Source organism: Muntiacus reevesi, chromosome 22 (genome assembly GCF_963930625.1).
Source record: "Muntiacus reevesi chromosome 22, mMunRee1.1, whole genome shotgun sequence".
Classification (NCBI taxonomy): domain Eukaryota; kingdom Metazoa; phylum Chordata; class Mammalia; order Artiodactyla; family Cervidae; genus Muntiacus; species Muntiacus reevesi.
The window spans coordinates 11,817,132-11,840,694 of NC_089270.1; the positions used below are offsets into that span (position 1 = coordinate 11,817,132).

Genomic DNA, 23,563 nt, shown 5'->3' on the forward strand with positions numbered 1-23,563 from the left:
GGAAAAGTGAAAGTGAAATTTGCTCAGTCCTGTCCGACTCTTAGTCCATGGAATTCTCCAGGCCAGAATACTGGAGTGGGTTGCCTTTCCCCTCTCCAGGGGATCTTCCCAGTCCAGAGATCGAACCCAGGTCTTCCACACTGCAGGCAGATTCTTTACAAGCTAAGCCACAAGGGAAGCCCAAGAATACTGGAGTGGGTAGCCTATCCCTTCTCCAGCGGAGCTTCCCAACCCAGAAATTGAACCGGGGTCTCCTGCATTGCAGGCAGATTCTTTACCTTAACTGAGCTATCAGGGAAGCCCTTGTATAGTTATGAGGCAATTCTAATTATACATGGCTCAGGTGCACTGTAGCAACTATGAAAATATAAAGAAAACGAAGTGAAAACACTCATGTTATGGGTTAATGATGCTGTTTCCTACCCTTCCTTCAAATACTGGTAATTTTTCATACTTATAAAAATTAGAACCGTTTTTTTTTTTTTTTTGCTTTGGTTTTTGCTTTTCTCACCTGGCATCATAGTATACACATTTCCTTATGCCCATGGACATGACTCTTGCCTGGAGAATTCTGTGGACTGTGGAAGAGTTCCTGCCAGCTAGAGCTTCCGGGTCTCTGGGTTTTCAGGGATTATTCAGGAAACTTTGAGGGTATGACTTTGACTTGAGCTGAATGGCCCTGCTGGCCACTCCACTGATGGAGACACCGGTCAGGAGGCCACATTTAGAATTAGGGAAATGTCAGCCTCCTGACCCAAGCCAGGGAAGATGATGGTTAAATTTCCTTTCTGGATGGGAGCGAAGGCAGAGAGCCAGGTTCTTGGGGCTGCCCCTGACAATGATGAAGGCATTGGAAAAATGCAAGACTCACAACTCACCCTACTGGGACCCTCCCATGGGATCACCTTCTGTTTGCTGTAGTCTCCATAAATGAACCATTTCCATGTCAGAGCACATCTGGGAGCCATGTCAGCCATAATCAAGAGCCACTGTATTCACCCCCTGGGGCTGCCACAACAAAGTTCCACAGACTGGGGGGCTTAAACAACAGAATTGTTGTTTTCTCACACCTGAGCCAAAGGCTTTTGCAAGGTTGACTTCTTCTGAGGCCTCTCTCCTGAGGCTTGTAGACAGCCATCTTCTCCCTGTGTCCTCACATGGCCTTCCTTCTGGGCATGTCTGGTGCTAATAGCTTCTTCTTATAAGAATACAAGTCACATGGATCGGGGCCCACCTATATGACCTCGTTCTCCCTTGTCACCTCCTAAAGACCCTGTCTCCAGATACAGCCCCTCTGAGGTACTGGGGGATAGAATTTCAACATACAAATCGTGTACAGGCTCAGTCGCTCAGCCGTGTCCAATTCTTTGTGACTCCATGGACTGTCGCCCGCCAGGCTCCTCTGTCCATAGATTTTTCAGGCAAGAATACTGGGATGGGTAGCCATTTCCTACTCAAGCTTAGTAAGTGGTAGCTGCTGTGATTGGTGGTGGTTCTCATTGCCCTTATGTACCAGGTACTATGTAAGCTACAAATGATCACATCATGAGTTCACCCCTCCTACCCACCTCACTGTGGTTCCTTCTTTATGTCTTTGTTGTAGAAGATCTTTTCTGGTAGGTTCCAAGCTTTTTCATTTATCGTTGTCCTGCAGACAGTTATGACTTTGGTGTTGTCCTAAAAGGAGGTGAGCTCAGGGTCTTTCTATGCCATCTTGGCCACTCTCCAGGTACAAATGAGAAATAAGAAGAAACCACACAGACATTGGGGTCTGACAACCTGACCTTGAATCCTGGCTTTGCAGCTCAGCAGTTTGGAAGCCTGGCACACTGCAGTCCATGGGATCACCAAGAGTCAGAGATGACAGTGACCGAACAACAACAAAGTTTGGTAAAGAGCAGGCTGGTCAAACTTTGTCTGACTTTGGTTACCCTCCAAGCTATAATTTTCATGTCTACAAAATAAGAGAATTGCCCCCACTGTTGCAGCAGGGCTCTGCAAAGAATAAGAGACAAAGTCAAGGCTTCAGCACAGTGTCTACCCACAGATGCTAAGGGACAGTTGCTGTCATGATCACTATGGGAAGGCTGTTTCCTGCCAGGATCTCTTAGGATCGCCTGGAAAGAGGAGACAGGACAGAAAGATCAACCATGATAAACACCAGAAACTTGAACCATCCCTTACTAGCTGAGCCATCGGGACACGTGGCCTCCCAAAGCTTGCTTTCTCCCCCTCCTTTCTGTTTCTCTCCTCTCCTGTAAAGTGTTCTAGATGGACTGAGCCAGGCTGCCTTGATCCCTGGGGAGATTACTAGACTGCCTTCTCCTCTGAGCCTTTGCTGTGGTCAGCATCCTTGGGACCCTTGGGTCATCGGTTGTAAACGCCTCCATGTGACTTGGCCTCTTCCATTAGCATCAGTATTTTCTGATTGGAAGAAAATTGCATGCAAATGTATGCCTGCTGGATTCCACTGGAGCTAAAAAATTCCTTTTGAGTTCAACAAAATCTGGAGGGGAGAAGATGATTCTTTTCAACTTGGAAAATATTAGGTCATGTCCCAAATGCCTGTGCAAAGCGAGGAGGAAAGCTGATGCTGATCTGGGATGGTGGGCTCCAAGAGGAAGCAAAGCTGCCCCCCAGCCTCTCTGGATGGGCCAGGTACTCCTCCCAGGGAGAGAGCATCTTTCACCCGCTCAGCCCCTGCGGGTGCCAGCTTCATATTGAGACCTAGAGACAGGGAAGTGAACAGTGAGGTACAAGCTGCCCTGACATCTCAGAAAGAACAGATGTGACTCATGGGAAGTGTGTAGTTTCACAGGAGGATGTAAAATGAAGGGCTTAACTGGGCTGACCTGTGTAACGACCTCTCAAGCTAAGACCGAGGAAGCACATGCGTGGAACGGGGGAGGGAGGTGATGTCTGGCAGGGAGATGGAAGAAGATGTTGGCAGAAGCCTTGAGCAGGCACGGAGCAGGCATCCGAGGAGAGGAGAGGATTGCAGGTCATTCTAAGGGAGAACAGGGAGCTGAGGCCAAATCCCTCGAGGCATTGAAAACACAGGAGGGATTTGGGGTTTATCCGAGGGACTCTGGGAAGCCACTTCATGATTTTAAGACATGATCCATTTTGTGCTTTTAAAACACTTTTTCAGCTGCCTGCTGGGAACTAGATTCAGGGCAGGGGCAGGAGAAATGGATGCTAAGGTGATAGAAATCAGAATGGTGTTGCACAGTAAGGGTGGGGTGGGGAGGGGGGAAATTGACTAGAAAATGGCACAAGGAAATTTCTAGAGTAATAGAGGTGTTCTGCCTCTTAAGAGAGGTGTTGGTTACATCTGGGCATACTTTTCTCCAAACACATTGAACTATGCCTTTAACATGGTAAAGAATCCACCTGCGAATGCAGGAGATGTGGGTTCAATTCTTGGGTTGGGAAGAACCCCTAGAGATGGAAATGGTATCCATTATTCTTGCCTGGGAAATCGCATGGACAGAGGAGCCTGGCGGGCTACAGACCATGGGGTTGCAAAGAGTCAGACACGACCTAGTGATTAAACAACAACAACAGTGCACTTAAGATTTGGGCAAGTTACTACATGCAAATTCTTTCTTGATAAAAAGTTGTATATGTTTTTATTTTTAATTTAAATGTTTTATTTTCTGCTGGGATATAGAAGATTAACAATATTATGATAGTTGCAGATGAACAGTGAAAGGACTTAGCCACACATATGCATGTATCCATTCTCCCCCAAACTCCCCTCCCATCCAGGCTGCCACATAACAGTGAGCAGAGTTCCATGGGCTGTACAGTAGGTCCTTCTTTGTTACCCATTTTAAATATGTTACCCATTTTAAATGTGTGCACATGTCTATCCCAAGCTTCCTAACTATCTCTCCCCCCAGACACTTCCTCTTGGCAACCATAAGCTCATTCTCTTAAGTCTGTGAGTCTCTTTCTGCTTTGTAAGTTCGTTTGTATCATTTCTTTTAGATTCCACATATAAGGACTGCCATACGATATTTCTCAAAAGTCATATGGTTTTTAAGAAAGAGAAAAGATGTTTCAGGGTAATGTCATCAAGACTTTGTGTTATAACAAAGACAGGCAGAGAGGGAGGAAATAGTCAAAGGTGATTTCCGGTGTCTCTCTTGGGCGGGCGGCAGCATGGCAGTGCTGGTTCTGAGAGCAGGTGGACAAGGAGCAGACACGCCAGGGATGAGGGCACGGCTGAGAGTGGAAGGTGTCAGCAGGGTTGTTAATGTGGCTTCCAAGGGAGCTTGTTGAATTGAAACGATACCCATCAGGCAGCCACGGGGCTGTGTCGACCTCAAAGCTTCCTGGACAGCACCCTAACTGTACACGTGCCAGTGACTTTGAAGCCACAACCCACACCAGAGGAGTAAATCACTCCTAAGATCTCTGCCCCCTCTTCTAGCTTCCCCGGAAGCATCCTCGGGTTTCAGGTCCACTCTGCTATTAAAGTAGAACAGCCTGACCTTTTAAAGCTCTTTGCGGAATTGGAGTTACAAGTGTAAGGCGCCTGGCTTCCCATCAATTCTTAAATGGTGTTCCAGGCCTCGAGAGCTCACTGTAAGTCACCGATGAGCCAGTGTTCCAGCTCCATGGGTGGGGGTGGAAACTAAGCAGAGGAATTACGCTTTTGTCTCCTTGTGAAAATCTAACTTGGACCCCCTTTCGTACCTTCATGCATCTCCATAAAAGTCCCCCCATGTCATTCTTTTATCTTCTCATTCAACATATTTATATTAAGAAAATGCTTGCAATGAGCTGGCCACTGCCTCGGGCTCGGGGTACAATGGAGATCCGGGGACATGGATTCTGCCATCATGGAACTTACAACCCAGGCTGGGCTTGGACACCAGATGAGCAGCTGAAAAGTTGGAGGAAGAAGTACAGAGTCAGCAGGAAGTATGGTGGGACGTGGGAGCGACCAAGAACCAATGTGGAGGAAGGACAGTTGTTTTGTAAATTAAGTTTTATTGGAACACAGCCAAGCACATTCATGTGTGCTTCATCATCACCTGTTGACTTCCCACAATAGCAGAGCCTAGAGGTTCTGATAGAGACTGGATGGCTCTTTACAGGAAAAGTTTGCCAACCCCTGGGCTCAACTCCCAGAGTAGAGATGTCAAGGGGAGGCTAGATAGAGGAGCCACCAAGAGAAAGAAACAAGCTAGGACTTTGAAGAGAATCTGCTAAGAGGATAGGAGATGTTACGAATGACTTTCACTTTTCTACCTGATGTGGTCCAGCCTCAAACATCCTCCTCTAAACTGTGCACTGCCCACAGAGAGGGGAGCCGACGTTCACATTACACTGGACGCCGGGCACTGTTCTCAACATACTATGATTAACTCACGTGTGATGAGAGTCCATGCCAGACACTGTGATGTGTTCCTGGTACCCAGAGAGGGGTGACATGCGCCCTCTGTCCTCAGAGAGTGTTGGGATGCCACCAACCCGCAAACAGTAGGATATGCTCACAGTGGTGTGGACATGCTTAGACCTACGGTGAAAGAGGAAGGGAAGGTTTCTAAGTAAAGTAAGGAAGAATTCTGGTCAGTTCTGGAGGATAGAGCCACTACTGAAGGAATTTTTCATTCTAACTCAGAACACCTTTTGCTTTTGATCATCTGATTGATGGCTACTTCTAAAGTGGGCCCAGAATTGCACCAGGCTATCATTTTGTTGCCTCTAGAGTGTGCAACTGTGATCTAGGCTGTGCCCATGCCCTCCCCTGCCTGCACACGACAAGGCTGATACACAAAGGAATCCAGGACGAATCTGCCAGAGCCCACAACTTTGTTCCCTGCACGTTTACTTCACATCCATCTTCCTTGCTCAGGAAAGCAGGCAGTTTTAAAGAGCTGCTGTGTATTCACACCATTCTGATAAACTGGGGGAGAAAGCTAAGATTTCTCTTTGCTCTCAAGGATCTTTGCCTAAAAGCAATTGCCTTATTAGTGTAATTTGGTGGTAGAGTGCATTCCCAAAAGAAAATTTTTTCTCCATATTAAAGACTATGAAACATTTTCATGGTCATTTGTAATAACACAAATGGTATATTTAGAGAAAGGATGTGACTATAGCTTATTTTTTGTAAGTTGGAAGTTTACCTGGGTGAGAGGGCCCAGCACCTACACCTGATGGGGTTCTACTGTGTCTACTACTCTTGTTCCCTCTGAGGCTCCCAGGAGATCCTGAGCATCCTCCTTCCACTTCCAGATGGGTCCTCTGTTGAACCACCTAGGAGGGTGAGCCCTTCATCCTGGAAGATTTTTTTAAATTAAAGTGCTTGCATCTGGCTCGAGCTTTACACTTCCTTTTGGTAAAATTCCTTTTGATACTTGTTCACCAAGAGTGAATTACTATTTGAGTATAGGTTCTTTCAATTACACAATATAAATATGGGCTTCACTGGTTGGCTCAGATGATAAAGAATCTGTCTGCAATGAGGGAGACCTGGGTTTGATCCCTGAGTCAGGAAGATCCCCTGGAGAAGGGAATGGCAACCCACTCCAGTATTCTTGCCTGGAGAATTCCATAGACAGAGGAGCCTGGAGGGCTACAATGCATGGGGTTGTAGTTGAGTCAGACACAACTGAGCGACTAACACTTTATATTTTTAAATTATGTTATGAAACGCATCATACGCAAAAGAGTATGAAATACATCATATACATGTCAACTAAAAAAGAATGCACTATCTAAAAGATGAGAGCTGTGTTTTATTTGGTGGGCAAAAACTCAGGCAAAAACTCAGCATCACTCTGAGATGCTGTTCCAAAGAGGCAGTAGGGGGAACCAGGGTATATGGGAGTTTTTGCAACAAAGACCAGTAGTCAGAACACCCAAAGATTGCTATGAATTAAAGAAAATCAGAAATCTCAAGTTAAGGAATTTAGCACTCTTCTATGTATGGGAAGATGCAAGAGTCTGGGCTCACTGAAATCGTTCCTTTGATGTGCACCTTATCTATGCGGGGCCAATACCCTGAGTTTCCTCAGGGTGTACCGTTGGGGGTTGACTACAGTGTCTGATGATTTGATGGCAGGAAGCATTATGTTTCTATCCGGAGTTCCCTCTGGGCTCACCATCAGAGCAGCTCTCACGTGATGACTTGATCGCTGCAACATCCTTTGTTTACTGGTATGGCAGGCAATATTTTTCATTCACATACACAAAGAGAAAAATTATTATTATAATTACAGGATGCATTATATATAAAAGTGTCAGGGAAAACTCAGTGTACTTAGCCAGTGTAAGCCACTTCAACCCCCTGAGTTGTCTTGTTCAGTCGCTAAGTTGTGTCTGACTCTTTGCAACGTAGCGTGCCAGGCTCCTCTGTCCATGGGGTGCTCCCAGCAAGAACATAAGAGTGGGTGGCCATTTCCTTCTTCAGGGGACCTTCCCACATCAGGGATCGAGCATGTGTTTCTGGCATTGGGAGGCAGGTTCTTTATTACTGAGCCACCAGGGAAGCCTAATCCCCTGGGTGCCTCTCTCTAATCACTAGCAGGGATTTTGTGCTCATTATTCTCTAGGGTTTCACCTCTTTATGAATGTGTCCCTTAACAAGCTAGTCTTTTGCTCTTCCTGGTTTTATAGTCATACAAAGAGAATCATCCTGAAGGTATTTTCTGAACCGTATATACTGTTGAGTGCCATCCGTGTCATATGCCAGCTACAGGTCACTGCTTTCTATTGCTCTAAGAATCCCTTGTATGGTGTATCCCAGTGTATTTTCCCTTCCCTCTCCCATGAGCACTGGCATTGTTCCCATTTCCTTGCTCTAGAAATAGTGCTATCATGAACATCCTGGAACAACGCTCAAGGGTTTCCATGCTGACGGGAATGTTGACATCTGCTATGCAGCCCTGTGATGCCTGCAGACCTGCACGTGGCTAGTGGAATGGAAGAACTGAACTTTTAAGTAATAGAAAGTCAAAGAGTGCACCTCTAGTGTTACTGAAAGGGCGGGGCGTGGAGAGGGGCAGTCTGACCAGATCAGTGTCTGGCTGATCACTGCTCAAAAGCCAATGAACAGGCCAGGTTGGTAGAAAGGAAAGTTTGCTGAATTTTAGATGCCAGCAACTTGAGTGGGAGGGCAGCCATCTTTCCAAAGACCAACTCCCCCCATGACAAGTAGGGGATAAGAGCCTTTGTAGGCTACATGCAGAAACAGTACAGTCAGCTCTGACAGTCATCTTGATTGTTTTAGGTAGAGTTAATGTTTAGTTCCAGGGTTTCCATTTCCTTGAGGTCAGTGCTCAGAATAGTTGCAGCTTATGTCACAGTTAAAGTCTGGTCATCATGTAGCTAATTTCTCCACCTGGTGAGGGTTTCAGTGTCTATAAGACAGCTCACAGGATATGGCTTAGAATATTGTCTATAGCCCTTGAGGATCTAAAGGTCCTTGACTATGCTTAATGAGTAAATTATTATTTGGTCTCCTTTGACCATTTTCCTTTGTTTCTGCATGTTCTCATTTCTCTGATTAAACTTATTCTTTGACTAATGTTTTCCACAGACAAAAGGCCAGCAGAGGGCATGGGGGGAAGGACCACAGGGTCTTGCTCTGCTTCACTGGGACAGATCCACTCTGAGTGTCGTTGCTGGGTCGTAGGATGCACACAGCTCGCCTTGACTTGGTCATGCCCAGTGGTACTCCAAAGAAGCTGTAGCTATTTACAGTCTCAATTGTGTTTCCATGGGTGTGAAAATTCGTGTTGCTCATCAGCTCTTGGTAGTGTCATTGTCAGACTTCACACTCTTGCCAGCCTGATAGTGTGAGATGGTAGAAAATTATGATTTTAACTCATATTATTCTGAATTACTAAGAACAATGAGCACCTTTTCACAAGTGTATTTGCCATTTGTATTTCCTCTTCTGTGAAATGCTTGTCCATACATTCTGCCCTTTTTTCTATTAAGGTCATCATTTTCTTATTGACTCAGAAGAGTTTTTTTTTTTAAATTCGGGTTATAAATTCTTTGTTCACTTTGTATCACAATACTTCCCCATTTGTGGCCCTTGTACTCTTTGTATGGTACCTTTTTTTAGTTTGTTTGTTTTGTTGGGGCAAGAAATAGTGACTTTATATGGAAAGTCAGCAGGCCAAGAGGATGGTGGACTAGTGTACCAAAGAAACATCTCTATATGGTAGCTTTTGATGAACAGATGTTCTTGATTTTAGAGTAGTCAGATTTTTTTTTTTAATTTATGAACCAAGGTTTGTGAATGTGAAAGTGTTTCACAGAAAACCTCCAATATGATTATGTCCATTTTACTGATGGGGAAAATAAAGCCCAGATGGACTGTGGCACTCTCCAGCATCAATGATGAGCTGCCTATTTGCTGGAGTCTGATCTAGAATTTAACAAGGTCTGTTGCTTCTTAGGCAGGGTCCTTCTCACTACAGATATGCTGCCTAAAATCTCCGAGTTCAGAGGACACTGGACAGACCCTCCCACATGATCCATACTTAGGAGGGGTTGAGTAACTTCTCAGGAGCAGCTGGGCAGAAGGTGAATTTCTGAGTTGTTGTAAAGTAAGAGAGGAGACAGGGGGAAAGTGACACATACATTTTCTGACAGCACTTTGCCAGACCTGCTGCACTGAATAAATTTGCCCAAGGGAGGCAGGAATGGAAGGGAGACAATGGCCTGCAGATCAAGTCAAAGGGAAGAGTGTCAGTCACTCAGTCATGTCCAGCTGTTTGTGACCCCGTGGACTGTAGCCTGCCAGGCTCCTCTGTCCAAAGAGTTTTCCAGGCAAGAGTACTGCAGTGGGTTGCCATTCTTTCTCCAGAGGATCTTCCCAACTCATTGATCCAACCTGCACCTCCTGCATTGGCAGGTGGATTCTTTGCCATCTGAGCCACCCAGGAAGTGCCAGATCAGGTCAAGCTGGATTCAAATCCAGACACCAGCTGGGGAACTGCAGGCAAATCACTTGCCCTTTCTGATCCTCACTTTCTCATCTGTAAGAGAAGGTTAGGAAGATTGGCTTCACAGCTGCTGTTCATAAACACCAAAGGATCCCAGGAACATATTTTCCACCCTCCTCCCCAAAACATACACACACACACAAGCAAGGGAGTCCTCAGACGTAATGCAGAGTGTGAGCTCCCAGGTGGGCCCACTTCAGTGTGAGTCCTGACTCTCAAGAACTCCTACGAGGCCTTGGACACGTTTCAGAAGTTCTCTAATCCTCAGTTTCATCTTTTGTTAAAAAAAAAGGAAAGATAAACGGCTCTATCACAGTGTGAGCTACAGGGATCAGATGAGATAATGTCTGTAATATTGCTGGCACCCAGGAGGTGCTTAATAAGTGCGTTTCTCTTCCCAGATTAAATGTAGTCACAGCTTGCAATAATGCCAGGTCGCTGCATGACTGCTGGCAGGAAATTATCTAGGGCAGATACCGACGAGGGTCCTTCAGCTGCCAGGACCAGGCTGAACTCTCAGCTCCCAGCCATTGTGCTCCTCATCCATCCAGGCCTCCTCCCGCCCTCTCCAGTGCTGGCCCTGACTTCCTGAAGGAACGTCTGGGCTTCGCGTGGCCCGAGGCTTCTTTTTCTTGCTGACTTTCTCTCTCTCTCTTTTTTTTTTTTTTTTTTTTGAGGACTGCTTTCTTTTCTTTTTTAAATTAGTTTTTATTAAAGTGTAGTTGCTTCACAACATTGTGTTAATTTCTACTGTACAGCAGAGTGAATCAGCTCTAGATGTACGTATATTCCCTCTTTTGCAGATTCCCTTCCCATTTAGGTCACCACGGAGCATTAAATAGAGTTCCCTGTGCTGTACATTGGGGTTTTTCTCATTGACTCACAAGCCGGGTCTCTCCTCGTCTTCTCCCCCATCCTTACTTTCTAGACTGTGAGCACTCTGTGAAGAACACCGGCTGGGGGGAAGGACGGCCAGGTTTGAATCGGCTTTTGCCTCTTGGGTCCAGGACGCTGCACCCATAACTGCATCCCTCTCAGTTTTCTTATTGGAAAAACAGCACACATGCCATAGGGTAGGTGGGAACATTAGATCAGTCAATGTTAAATCAACAGTCCTGCTGCTAGATCAGGCTTCCCAGGGCAGCTCAGTGGTAAAGAATTCGCCTGCCAATGCAGGAGACACAGGTTCTATCTGTGGGTCCGGAAGATCCCCTGAAGAAGGAAATCGCAACCCACTCCAATATTCTAGCCTGGAAAATTCCATGGACAGAGGAGCCTAGCTGGCTGCACTCCATAGGGTCACAAAGAACCAGACATGACAGCTTGTGCGTGTGTGTGTGTGCACGTGCGCTCACACACACAGTCAGATCGGGCTGGCCTCTTCCGCCTCTCCAGCCCCATCCTCACCCCACCACGTGTCACCCTGGACAGGCAGGATGACTTCCCTCTGCCTTGATTTCCCCATCTGTAATGAGGAACCGGTCTGTTTTCCCGAGGCGGGAAGTGCGCATGCGTGGGAAAGCTCCAGCTCCTCCAACCCTGCAGAGGAGATGCCTGTCTAGCCAAGTCCCTTCTCTCCTCTCCCGTTTCCAGCCGCCTCCCAACACACTCCTAACGACGCTTCTCATTCAGGGGCAGGTATCTGCAGAGCCAGCTCTAGGATTGGGGGATTCTGTGGGGCATGTGAGTCTGCCGCAAGTTTCACCCCCATGAGGGTGACTCAGCCAGACTTTTCCTCTGAGGGTCAGTGGGGCAGAGCCTGTGCCTCGGAGGTGGGTCCTCTCACCTAGCCGTCCCATAAACTTGGCTTCCGAGAGTTCCACGGTGGACAGTGTTCTTTCCCAAGGTGCCCGCAGTACCGGAAGTTTCTTGGCTCAATTCTGTGACATGGTGAGAAAAGTCCCGGCTCCACCCTTTGGGTCTTGTAAGAAAGGAAGCCAAGCCGAGACAGCTCTGCAGGTGACCCCTCTGAGAGGTCGCCGGCATCTCCACGTGTGGCCGGGGTAGGCAGGGAGCCGCTCTGAGCCTCAGTGTGTCTACACACCCAGTGAACACCTCTGGAGCACCTCCTCTGTGTCAAGCGGTCTCCCAGGTTCTGGAAACACACAAAAAATAACAATGCCTGTCCTCCGGTAGCTCACCTCCTGGTGGGGGAGAGGGTTAGCGAAGGTCCTGCTGGGGAGTGGAGAGTCATTTGGTAAGCAGTGAATCAGGGTAAGTGGAGAGCTGGGGAAGCCCTTCAGAAGCAGAAGCTGGAAGATCTTCTCTGAGAAAGAGAGCTGAGATGAAGAGAAGTGAGATGTGCAGACATGTGACGATTGTTCCAGGGAAAGGGAAGAGCAGGTGCAAAGGTCCTGAGGCAGGATGCTGGAGGAGTGTCAGGAAGGCATTGTAGCAGGAGCAGAGAAACAGCATTAGAGAGGGAGGACAGAGAAGTCAGGGGGCTGGCTGAGTGGTGGCTGGGCTTAGAGGCCATGGTAAGGACTTGGGCTTTGCTCACATGACTTGGGATGTCATGATGTGTCTGGAGCATAGGAGTGGCCCGCTCTGTCTTTTTTAAAATATTTATTTATTTGAATGCATCAGGTCCTTAGTTGCAGTGCGTAGGATCTTTCTGTTGTGGTGCACAAACTTTCTAGTTGTTCTTCCGTAGTTGCAGTGCATGGGTTTAGTTGCCCTGCAGCATGTGGGATCTTAGTTCCTCATCCAGAGATGGAAAACACGTCCTCTGCATTGCAAGGCAGATTCCTAAACTCTGGACCACCAGGGAAGTCTCCACACTCTGTCTTTTGCTTCACAGAATCACTGTGGCTTCTCTCTCGAGGATAATATTAAGCAGGGGACACCAGAGAAGCAGAGAAATCCATTGAGAAGCTATACTGACAGTCCGACCCAGAGACGATATGTGTGTGGGCTCAGTTGCTTCAATTGTGTCTGACTCTTTGTGAATCCATGGACTGTAGCCCACCAGGCTCCTCTGTCTATGGGATTTTCCAGGCAAGAATACTAGAGTGGGTTGCCATGCCCTCCTCCAGGGCATCTTCCAGACCCAGGGATCGAACCTGCATCTCCTGAATTGTAGACAGATTCTATACCACTGAGCCACCAGGGAAGCCCAGAGATGATAACTTGAAACAAAATGGTAGCAGGATAAGTGGTAACAAGTGCTCATATTCAGAATATACATCAGGGTAGAGATGACATGATCTCCTGATGCATCAGATGTAGGTGTGAGAGAGAAAAAGTGCTTAGTTGGTCTAAGCAAATGGAACGATGGAGGTGCCATCAACTGAGATGAGGAAGACCAGAGCAGGAACAGGTTTAGGGGCTCTACTGAGACCCGGTAAGTCAAGATGCCCATTCAGCATACAAGTGGAGATGTTGAAAGTCAAGGTGGATATATCTCATTTCATCTTCAAAGCAACATGTGGTATAGACTGTGTTATAAATGAGGAAACTTCAATCAGTGCTTTGAAGTTCTATCTTAAATGGCACATCTTCAGTGTTGACACCTCGTGTAAATGATGGAGTCAGGATTTGAATCCCACCCAACTGACTGCAGAGCCCATGTTTCCTCTTCTCTATTCTGCTTCTGGAATCTCTGTGGACAAGTGGAAAGCACATACCCTTCTAGACAAGCCCTCTGAGGTGTGGAATGTTTATGCCATCCAGAACTGCCCTATGACTTCTACAGAGAATGTCTCATTTAATCCTTACAACAGCCTTCAACTCCCATTATTATCCTCGTTTTACAGCTGTGGAAACTGAGGCACCAAGAGCCTCAGAATCAGTAAATGGTGGATCTAGGAGATGATCCAGAGATCAAGCCCTTCAACACTATGTCATGTGTCAAAATCAAGTGTTTGTCGAATCAAAGAGTAGCATGTAATTGACTAAAATAATGATATTGCTGACTCTGAGGTATCATTCAAAGATAGTGTCATCTTTGAATCAACAGACCTTTGTGGAATGAAAAAAACTTAGCCCTGACAACCGGAACCTTTAAAGTCTTTTATTTAACAAACATTTATTGATCAACTACTACGAGCCAGGCAGTGGATAGACACAGAAGCCCTAGAGGTGACCGAGTCATGAAGAAGCTCAAGGTCTAGTGCAGTGACCAGGGTCATTCCAGTCCAAGCATTAAGTGCTATAATCAGGATATCTAAAGTACTGTTGGGTGATTACCTTCAACATTTCACTTTTTTCTAGTCTCTCTTATTTGTGTGAAGCTGTATTAGGGGAGCAATCAGTGAATTACATCTTTTGCATATTAGAAAAAAATGGTGTTATCTTGACCTAGCCTGTGCGCTGTAATTTTCTTATCAGCGCACAGAAAGTGAAAGGGGAATTTCACTTCCCTTTCACCATCACACTTTTCTCGTGTGTATAGTAGCAGGGGTTGGAGGGGCGGAATGTGGCTAATGGTAAATATGGACATAGGATGACATTCATCAAGTATCACGTTTTACTTTCATGACGATTAATTTTTTAATATTTATTTATTTATTTGGCTATGCCAGGTCTTAGCTGCAGCATGCAGGATCTTTGATCTTTGTTGCAGGATGTGGGATCCTTAGTTGCAGCAGGTGAGATCTAGTTCCCTGACCAGGGATGGAACCTGGGCTCCCTGCATTGGGAGCTCAGAGTCTTAGCCACTGGACTTACCCAGGGAAGTTCCCATGATGATTCATTTTTATATGCCTTGTTTTCAAAATAAATAAAAGCTGCCACTTCCTCATCTTTGCCAGGGTTTGAAGCTGATTCATGTGTGCCTCATGTGAGCACGCCTCAGGTAGACATTTGTAAGTCACCTTGGCCTGTAGAGGCAGCCTCACACATGCCATGTTTAATCCAGAAATGTTGATCCAGGGATGGGAAACTATATTTTCAAAAATCAGCCCAGAGATGGTTTTGCAGCCAGTCTAGTGATTGTCTTTCTAATCCCTTTTTATCTCTGCCTTTCCACAGAAAAGTCTGGACACCTACTGTTTCCTGGTTTTTGCTGCAATCTGCTTCGCAGGTGCTCTCTATTTGTATTTTGTCCTGCCTGAGACCAAAAACAGAACCCATGCAGAAATCAGCCAGGCATTCGCCAAAAGGAACAAGGCATACCCACCAGAGGGGAAAACTGACTCATCGGTAACTGATGATAAGACGAACATACAGCCTGAACCAGACTCCTCCTCTGCACTGGAGAAATGAGTCAAAGAACAGGGTTGTCTGAATGGACAGGCTCACCATTTTAAAACCAGAGAGTCCCCTGCAAGTTTAGCCTGATGAAATATTTTAAAATAAGCCTTTGCTAATCTAACATTGCGACCCATTTGGGGTTTCTTCACAGCTGAATTCCCCAAAGTCTTCTGGCAGCTAAAGATATTTTAGTGGACCCAGTGTTCCTCTGTAGAGATCCATGCCCTGCCTTCTTCACGACTTAGCCCGTGGTTTCAAAATGAAATTGGGGATACAGCATTTGAATGCTTTCTCAAAGGTCAACGATCTGGTCTGACAGAGGACTCGAAGGGCTTCCAGTCCCGGCTCTAACAATAGTAGCCTTGAGCGGCCCTCAGCCTGGATCCTGAAGCCTTCAGGGACCCTTGGCTCTGATCCTGGATGAAGGTTTTCATACCTCCTAACCGATGCCCATTTCCAATCTTTGACCCTGCTTTGTGGATCTCAGACTCAGGAGAGGCTGCTCCCAACCCACCACCCTCCAGGTTCTATCTCTCCCAGGCCATCCTGGGGGGGGCTTCCAAAGCATCTTTTCTGAATATCAGATGTGCTCACAGGGGCCATAAAGGGGATCAATATAGAAGACCTGGAGAGGCAGATGTGAGAAGTAACTTCCAGAAGCTAAGAGAAGCAGGACCACAAATGGAACTCCATTCCATTGAAAAGGACAATGTTAAGAATTAGTCTCCTCATCTCAGGATTTCAAGATTACTGACTTTTACTTTCACACATGTAACACCCTCTAGTCTATTTCTGGTCCACAGTGCACACCAGAAGAATTGCTTTTCTTGGAGGAAGGAGGAAATGAAACAGTGTGGATGTAGTTACAGGAGCACTGACCACCCACCTAGATCATGATGTTGAAGGTCACACCCTAAGGATACACAGCAGTAAGCAGTAAGAGTCCTGAGTCTAGACTTCATGGAACAGAGTTGCTGTAACAGCCCTGAACTGTCTAGCAATAACCTTTGCATGTGAGAGTCAAAATTTCTCTCTTGCTTAAGCTACTATTATTTGGGGGTTCTCTTCCTCACGTCTAAACCCAAATTCAATTCATCTGGGTCATGACAGGGGAGAGCCCAAGCCAAATGAGAATATATGAAGCAAGCCCAATAATTTAGACAGTCAGCAGTCTGTTTCTTCAGGGCCCAGGTGACTGCGTGTTAAGGGAGCATGGGTTCATGTTCACGTTGTGTGGTTTCTGCAGCTTTGAGGCAGTCTGGGAGCTGTCTATGGTGCTGATCTGGGATTTCTGTCTAACGTTCTAATTTTTCTCTTTATAAGCTTGCAAAATACTTTCACACTATTGCTTACAATGCTGGAGATAACCTCTGAAGTATATATTATTGGATTCATTTAATTTGATCCAAACCCTTGGAGTTTTTCCAGCTCCAAACCCTGCCAAGTTTAGTGCGCTTATCACTGTACTAGGGACCTCAGGAATTTGGCCCCAGCCCCTTGTCTCCAGAACGATGACTTTAATATGTATCCCTGATGCCTTCCACTGTGACCCCCTGACATCTGCTTGTCTGTGGTGGGTTGTGGAATTATCAACCCAGTGAATCAGGCCTCCCAGTACGCATGCTCTTCTATAATTCCCTACTGTACTGAGTCTGGACTTGGCCATGCACTGAGATATCAGAAAATGTGACTCAAGCAGAAGCTTAGTAAGCAGCTGTATTTCAGGGCTTTCCCCTGTAATGTGGAAGCCCAATCTAGCCTCCTTGAGGATTCAGTTCAGTACAGTCGTTCAGTTGTGTCCAACTCTTTGCAACCCCATGGACTGCAGCACACCAGGCCTCCCTGTCCATCACCAACTCCCAGAGTTTACTCAAACTCATGTCCATTGAGTCAGTGATACCATCCAACTATCTCATCCTCTGTCGTCCCCTTCTCCTCCCACCTTCAATCTTTCCCAGCATCAGGGTCTTTTCACATGAGTCAGTTCTTCACATCAGGTGGTCAAAGTATTGGAGTTTCAGCTTCAATGTCAGTCATTCCAATGAACACTCAGGACTGATCTCTTTTAGGATGGACTGGTTGGATCTCCTTGCAGTCCAAAGGAATCTCTAAAGTCTTCTCCAACACCACAGTTCAATAGCATCAATTCTTCCACACTCAGCTTTCTTTATAATCCAACTCTCACATCCATACATGACTACTAGAAAAACCATAGCCTTGACTAGATGGACCTTTGTTGGCAAAGTAATGTTTCTGCTTTTTAATATGCTGTCTAGGTTGGTCATGACTTTCCCTCCAAGGAGTAATCATCTTTTAATTTCATGGCTGCAGTCACCATCTGCAGTGATTTGGGAGCCCCCAAAAAATAAAGTCTGCCACTGTTTCCACTGTTTCCCCATCTGTTTGCCATGAAGTGATGGGACTGAATACCATGATCTTAGTTTTCTGAATGTTGAGCTTTAAGCCAACTTTTTCACTCTCCTCTTTCACTTTCCTCAAGAGGCTCTTTAGTTCTTCACTTTCCGCCATAAGGGTGGTATCATCTGCATATCTGAGGTTATTGATATTTCTCCTGGAAATCTTTATTCCAGTTTGCAATTCATCCAGTCGAGTGTTTCTCATGATGAATCACTGCATTAGAATTGTGGTGGTCTTTTTTTTAACTCGAGTTGGCTCCCCTGCTAGACTCTGGAATCCTACAAGAAAATAACTGATTCGTCTCAGGATACCATCTTCTTGGTAACTGCTCATTACATATTGACTGAATGAATAAATACCATGACATAGTTGTGAAGAAGATGTGATGGGAGCCTGGAGGACAGAATGACTGTAGCCTGGGGTGATTAAGATAGATTCTTTTGAATGAAAGCAAGTGAGCTGCATGTCAGATGAAGACTAGGTTTCATCAGACTGAGAAGATGGGTAGAAGGTGTTTGAAACAAAAGGACCAGTGGCATTGGAGCAAACTAGTAAATGGCATATTCAGAGAATAGCAAACTATTGGTGTGACCAAACAAGGGGGATGTGAGGATAAGAGCAGAAGATGAGGCTGGTCACTAATCTTGGTCTAGACTGAAAAATAACGACTGTGACACCAACTCCATCTCCTAAATATGCCTGGGATCAAGCCCTCCCCAACAGCTTCCATCTCTGGCTGATAGACTTCGGTCTATGCAGGGAACACCCTATTCTGATACTACTTCTCAATTGAATAAATGATGGGACTTGGGTCGGTCAGATGATTATTATCAGACTTCTCGTTTTTCTTCCACTGGACTTTCATTAGCTGGTTGTGCGCCCCAAAGGAGGGAGGTCGTGTTGAGTGACAGGACTCAGCAGCCGCTCACAGTTTCAAACATTTGCTGTAATTTACACTAAGATGTGGATGTAATTATCTTTATCAGAATGACTTCCCCTGGCAAATTTGTACAGTAAGTCAAGTAAATTTCCTCTCATTAAATCACAGCATTTGGGGACTGCAGTTTGTCTCAGCCAAGAACTAGAGCTTGGAAGTAATTAAGGAAAAGGGAAAAAAAAAAACTTGGGTTCTCAGCAGGAAGTGTGGGTGGTAAAAGGACAGAGGCTGTATTTCAGAAGTGTGTTGGAAGCACAGACCTCCAGGAGTTCCAGGACTGTATGCCTCTTGAATTTAGAGCAGACACATCTCCTCTATTCACTACCCCGCTATTTGGCAAACTGAGACTGTTACATTCCGAGTAAGATTTAGAAGTAGAAAAGAACAGCTACATGAAGGTATTTTCAGTGATGGTATCAGATCCTTCAGAAATGGGCTTGTGGTTTCAGCCCATGAGCAAAAATAAAAATAAATATCTTTATGCTGGAATGATGTTAGATGTTTTCACACACATTATCCCCTTTGGTTCTCACAACAAAACTGTGGGGTAGGTTGTGCATGTGCTCATAATGCCCATTTCTTTACCTTCTTGTAATTTAACCCAGTTCTAACTAAATAGCCTGAAGTGGATACTGGGGACACCTAATGTGTCATGAAGAAGAATGCTTCGCTTCAGTCGTGTCCAGCTCTTTGCGACCCTATGGACTGTAGCCCGCCAGTCTCCTCTGTCCATGGGATTCTCCAGGCAAGAATACTGGAGTGGGTTGCCATTTCTTACTCCAGGGGATCATCCCGACTCAGGGATTGAACCCACGTCACCCACATCTCCTGCATTGGCAGGCAGGTTCTTTACCACTAGCACCACCTGGTTACCTGCTAAATCCCTAGCAGTAACCACAGTCCTTTATCATAGTGAGTAATAAACAGAGAACTGATGAATGAACAAATTGTGAATGAGGTTTTTTTTATAATCAAGGAACTTTGACTGAAATACTTTAAAGATACCAGAAGTCATTAGAACAGTAAAATTTGGCTGAAACCTGGAAGCCCTGGTGGCTCAGAGGTAAAAAATCCACCTGCCAATGCAGGAGATGCAGTTCAATCCCTGGGTCATAAAGAACCCCTGAAGGAGGAAATGACAACCCACTCTAGTGTTCTTTCCTGAGGAATCCCATGGACAGAAGAGCCTGGCAGGCTACAGTCCATAGAGGTCACAAAGAGTCGGACATCACTTAATGACTAAAACAACAGCAACAAGCAAGCACACACCCAGCCAATAAATGTGTATCAGTTAAGACTCCTTAATTTCAGGGGACAGAGTCCTAACTCATACTGACTTAAAAATTAAAGCAGGAAGTTTTTCTTTTGCTCAACAGGGTAGCTAGTAAGGCAGCCAACTTAATTCTTGCCTGGATTCAGGGTCTCAAATAATACCATTCATGGTCCCAGCCCTGCCATCTCTCCATTCTGCTGGTCTCCACTTAGTTGTCACTTCTGAGTTTCTCAATATAGCAGCCTCCTATAGCCCCAGTCTTTCACCTTCTCAGCTTGGTTGCCAATGGGAGGGGAAAAAAATCATATTTCTAGTGCTATGGAACAAAACACCACGAAAATTGGTGATTTAAAGGAATAGTCATTTTTCTGCTCACAATTGTGTGGGTCCACAGGTCAGGTCAGGCTCAGCTGGATACTTCTTTGAATCCATGTGGCATCTTCTGGAGCTGACCAGGAATTTGTAGTCAGATGGTGTCAGCAGGAGGCTGGTTGGTCTCAGATGGTCTGATTCATGTGTCAGGGGCCTCAACTGAGATAGCTAGAATAGCTGGGGTGTCTGGGCTTCTCTCTCCATCATCTCTGTCTGCATCAAATGTTTTAATCTCAAAGCAGCTGCAACCTGGCTTGCTCACGAGGCAACAGGATTCCAACACAATCTGCAAAGCCTCTAGAGTCTGAGGTTCAGAACTCAAAAAGCATCTCTTTGACCAATCAAAGCAACTCATGGGACCAGCCCAAATTCAAGAGGAGGGGGAATAGACTCCACCTCTTCATGGGAGGTGGCTAAAGTCTCATTGCAAAGGGGCACAGGGGATGGGAAGGATTATTGTGGCCAGCTTTGCAAACAGTCTACTGTTCCCCAGTGTCCAGATAGCCAGGAAAAAGATTTTGATTGTGCTATTCAGCTACTCAGCTCACATTCATGTCTCCAGGTCAACCACTATGGCCAGGGACGATGAGTTGCTCAGATGCTCAACTCAGAAGTGGCAAGCAGTGGGTAGTGCAATCTAATTGACAACTTTCCCAGAGCTGCTTAGAATTGAGGAGGGAGACCTCAGCAAGCCAGAAGATGGAAAAGTTTAAAAGATAAAACTAAAACTTGCAGAGTCCATGGCAAGTTCTGTCTCTCATAAGGTGATGATAATCAGCTGAAAAAGCCTGAAAACAAAATTTGAATCATCACAGGGCAGAGACCATCAGTCTCCTCAAAGATAAGAATGTCTTGACCTATAGACCCAGCCTATCCAGTCCTCCTGATTTTGGAAATGAATGCATAGTTCTCAAAGCCAGATGCCAGAAATAACAAATATTTAGACCAATTGACTAGCGCCCCTTTTTCTCATTCCATAATGCCCTGACAGGCTTCACATTATAAATTGGCTTCCAGCAAAATGCTGAAACCAATTTGAACTCTGATTTTTGTCAATAATTCTGTTTTTCATAGCACAAATTAGTAAATCACCGTGCCTGGCTTATATATCAGTCTCTTGTGAGAAAAGTAGGAATGAGTCATTCCTGGTCCAACTAAAGCTCAGGTATTAGAAGATTTCATCTTTAAGGCTGAAAGTCAGACCATGGTGAGTCTGCAAAAACCTTACCCTTCGAGGCATCTCCTTGAGGCCTCCTTGGAGATGCCTGAAGTCAAGCTGGATCTCCAGGTATTATTGTCCTGACTTTAGACCAGAAGAAGCTAAGACTTAGAAAAGCAACTTGGTCAAGGTCACAAAACTGGCCACCATTACCTATGAGATGGTACCTCACCACTTTTAATACACAAGGCACTTACTCTGTCCTGCAGTGTCCCAGGGGCTGGGGATAATGAGGGTACAGAAAATAATTTCCAACTATAATGAAACTGACATTCAAGTGGAAGGAGATATATGCCACAAAAACAAATCCAGTGGTGATAAATGTAGTGCAAACTCTTGGAACGTGAAGCCATGCCAGGAAGTGTTTGGGATGTGACTTTCAACTGGTTGCCAGAGAATGATAACAAGAATAGATTCAAACTGTTACTAATGGATCAGAAGTGCCCACCCATAAGATAGGTCGACTGAACCCAGTTCCCTCTAGAGTACCATCATGCACAAATCTAGAAGGGGGAGAACTGGTTTAGCAACACTTCACATGGATAAAGGACTTTGGAGGGTGATTAGGGCAGAGTTATAGAGGTCAGGATCGGTTAAAGCCACTAATACTAATAGAATATCTATAATTTATTGAGCTGTGCTGAATAAGTAAGGTGAATTCTTCTCTAACCCTCATGTCAACTATCCCAGGGCAGGTATTTGTCTCATCATTTAGCCGCTGGGGTCCCCAAGGTTGAATAATTGATCCCAAAAGAGGTTGGGAGAGGGCAGGATGTGGTGAGCCATGCAGGCCAGGCAGGATTGTTTGGGATTGGCCCTACCCCGCTGCCTCTCTCCAGCCTTTGCCTGTGTTTCCTCCTTTATTCTAACCACTCTGCTCCCTTCTCTCTACCACAATATGCCCCGGAGACCCTCCCTGAACCATCTCCCCCTTGGTGGTCAGCAGAGTGATTTATATTGGCATGGAGAAGTCATCTGACTACACCCATCAGCCCCATCCCTCCAACCCCCACTAACCAGATGCTCTTACAGCCTCTGAGCCCAACACCAGTGCCCCCAGGGACCTCAGCATCTGAGTCTGAGGCTGGATTGGGGACATGACCCCCAAGGACTTCTGACCCACTCACCCTGCCCCACCACCTCGTACCATTTGTATATGGTAAAAATAATAATAATAATAATCTGAAGTCTGGGGACCTGCACAAGATTTCCTAGAAGACAAGTGATGACGTTTATATTTGAGCCTAAATATTCTAGATCCTAGTCCAATGTTCATTTTACCATGCCACATCATGTCACAAGATAAATTTATTGTTGTTTTCAGTCACTAAGTCATTTTCCAACTCTCTGCGGCCCCATGGACTGCAGCACACCAGGTTTCCCTGCCCATCACCATCTCCCAGAGCTTGCTCAAACTCACGTCCGTTGAGTCAGTGATGCTATCTAACCGTCTCATCCTCTGTCACCCTCTTCTCCTGTTGCCTTCAATCTCTCCCAGCATCAGAATCTTTTCCAATGAAAATGGGTTTCCCCAAATTAGGGAAAATTAATAATCATCTCCAAAATGAGACATATAGACCCTACCTCTTTCTACTTGGTTGCATCACGGGCCTCCCGTGGAAGACCAGTTGACCCAAATGAAATGCTTCCCACTTCCAGGGCTGCAGGGAAAGCCCAGCGTCTGAAACAAGAAGGAACTGGTGCCTTCCAGGGAGGGTCCAAGCCAGGGCCATCCTGGTGCCGCTTCCTTTTCATGAATGGCGCCCCCTGGGGTTATGCAGGCAGCTCTGAGCACAAGTCCAAATGAGACAGAGGGGAAAGATTCCTAAGCCAGAAGACGATGTTCCTTCCAGGACTCACGGTGCTGCTCACCTTGCAAATGGGATGTAAAAGGGAGAACCAGCCTTTCTCAGAGACTGGGTTTATGAGGCTTCATCCCATGTGTGGACAATCTTTATTTGTGTATGCGAAGCACTGGCAGCCGCACTCCAAAATTTCTTAATCAAGTATGAAACTATACTTACCATCTCAGGAAGTGTGAGAGTTATGAGAAAGTGTCTTTTACACTGGACAGGACTCTAGAATGTAAGGAAAGGCTGGTAGGTTGGTAACAGCTGGCCAAAGAATATTGGCCCTGTGGACATTTTATACAACAATGTCTGTCTCTGCCTCTCTCC

General features: G+C 45.8%; 1 protein-coding gene across 1 annotated transcript in view; it reads left to right on the forward strand.

Moving 5' to 3' along the window:
• Positions 1–15,179, forward strand: part of SLC2A9 (solute carrier family 2 member 9) — a 208,827-nt gene extending 193,648 nt beyond the window's left edge. Inside the window, exon 12 of the mRNA XM_065914116.1 lies at positions 14,946–15,179. Within this exon, the coding sequence (XP_065770188.1) occupies positions 14,946–15,179 (234 nt within the window). The remainder of the gene's footprint in view (positions 1–14,945) is intronic.
• The last annotated feature ends 8,384 nt before the right edge of the window (positions 15,180–23,563 follow it).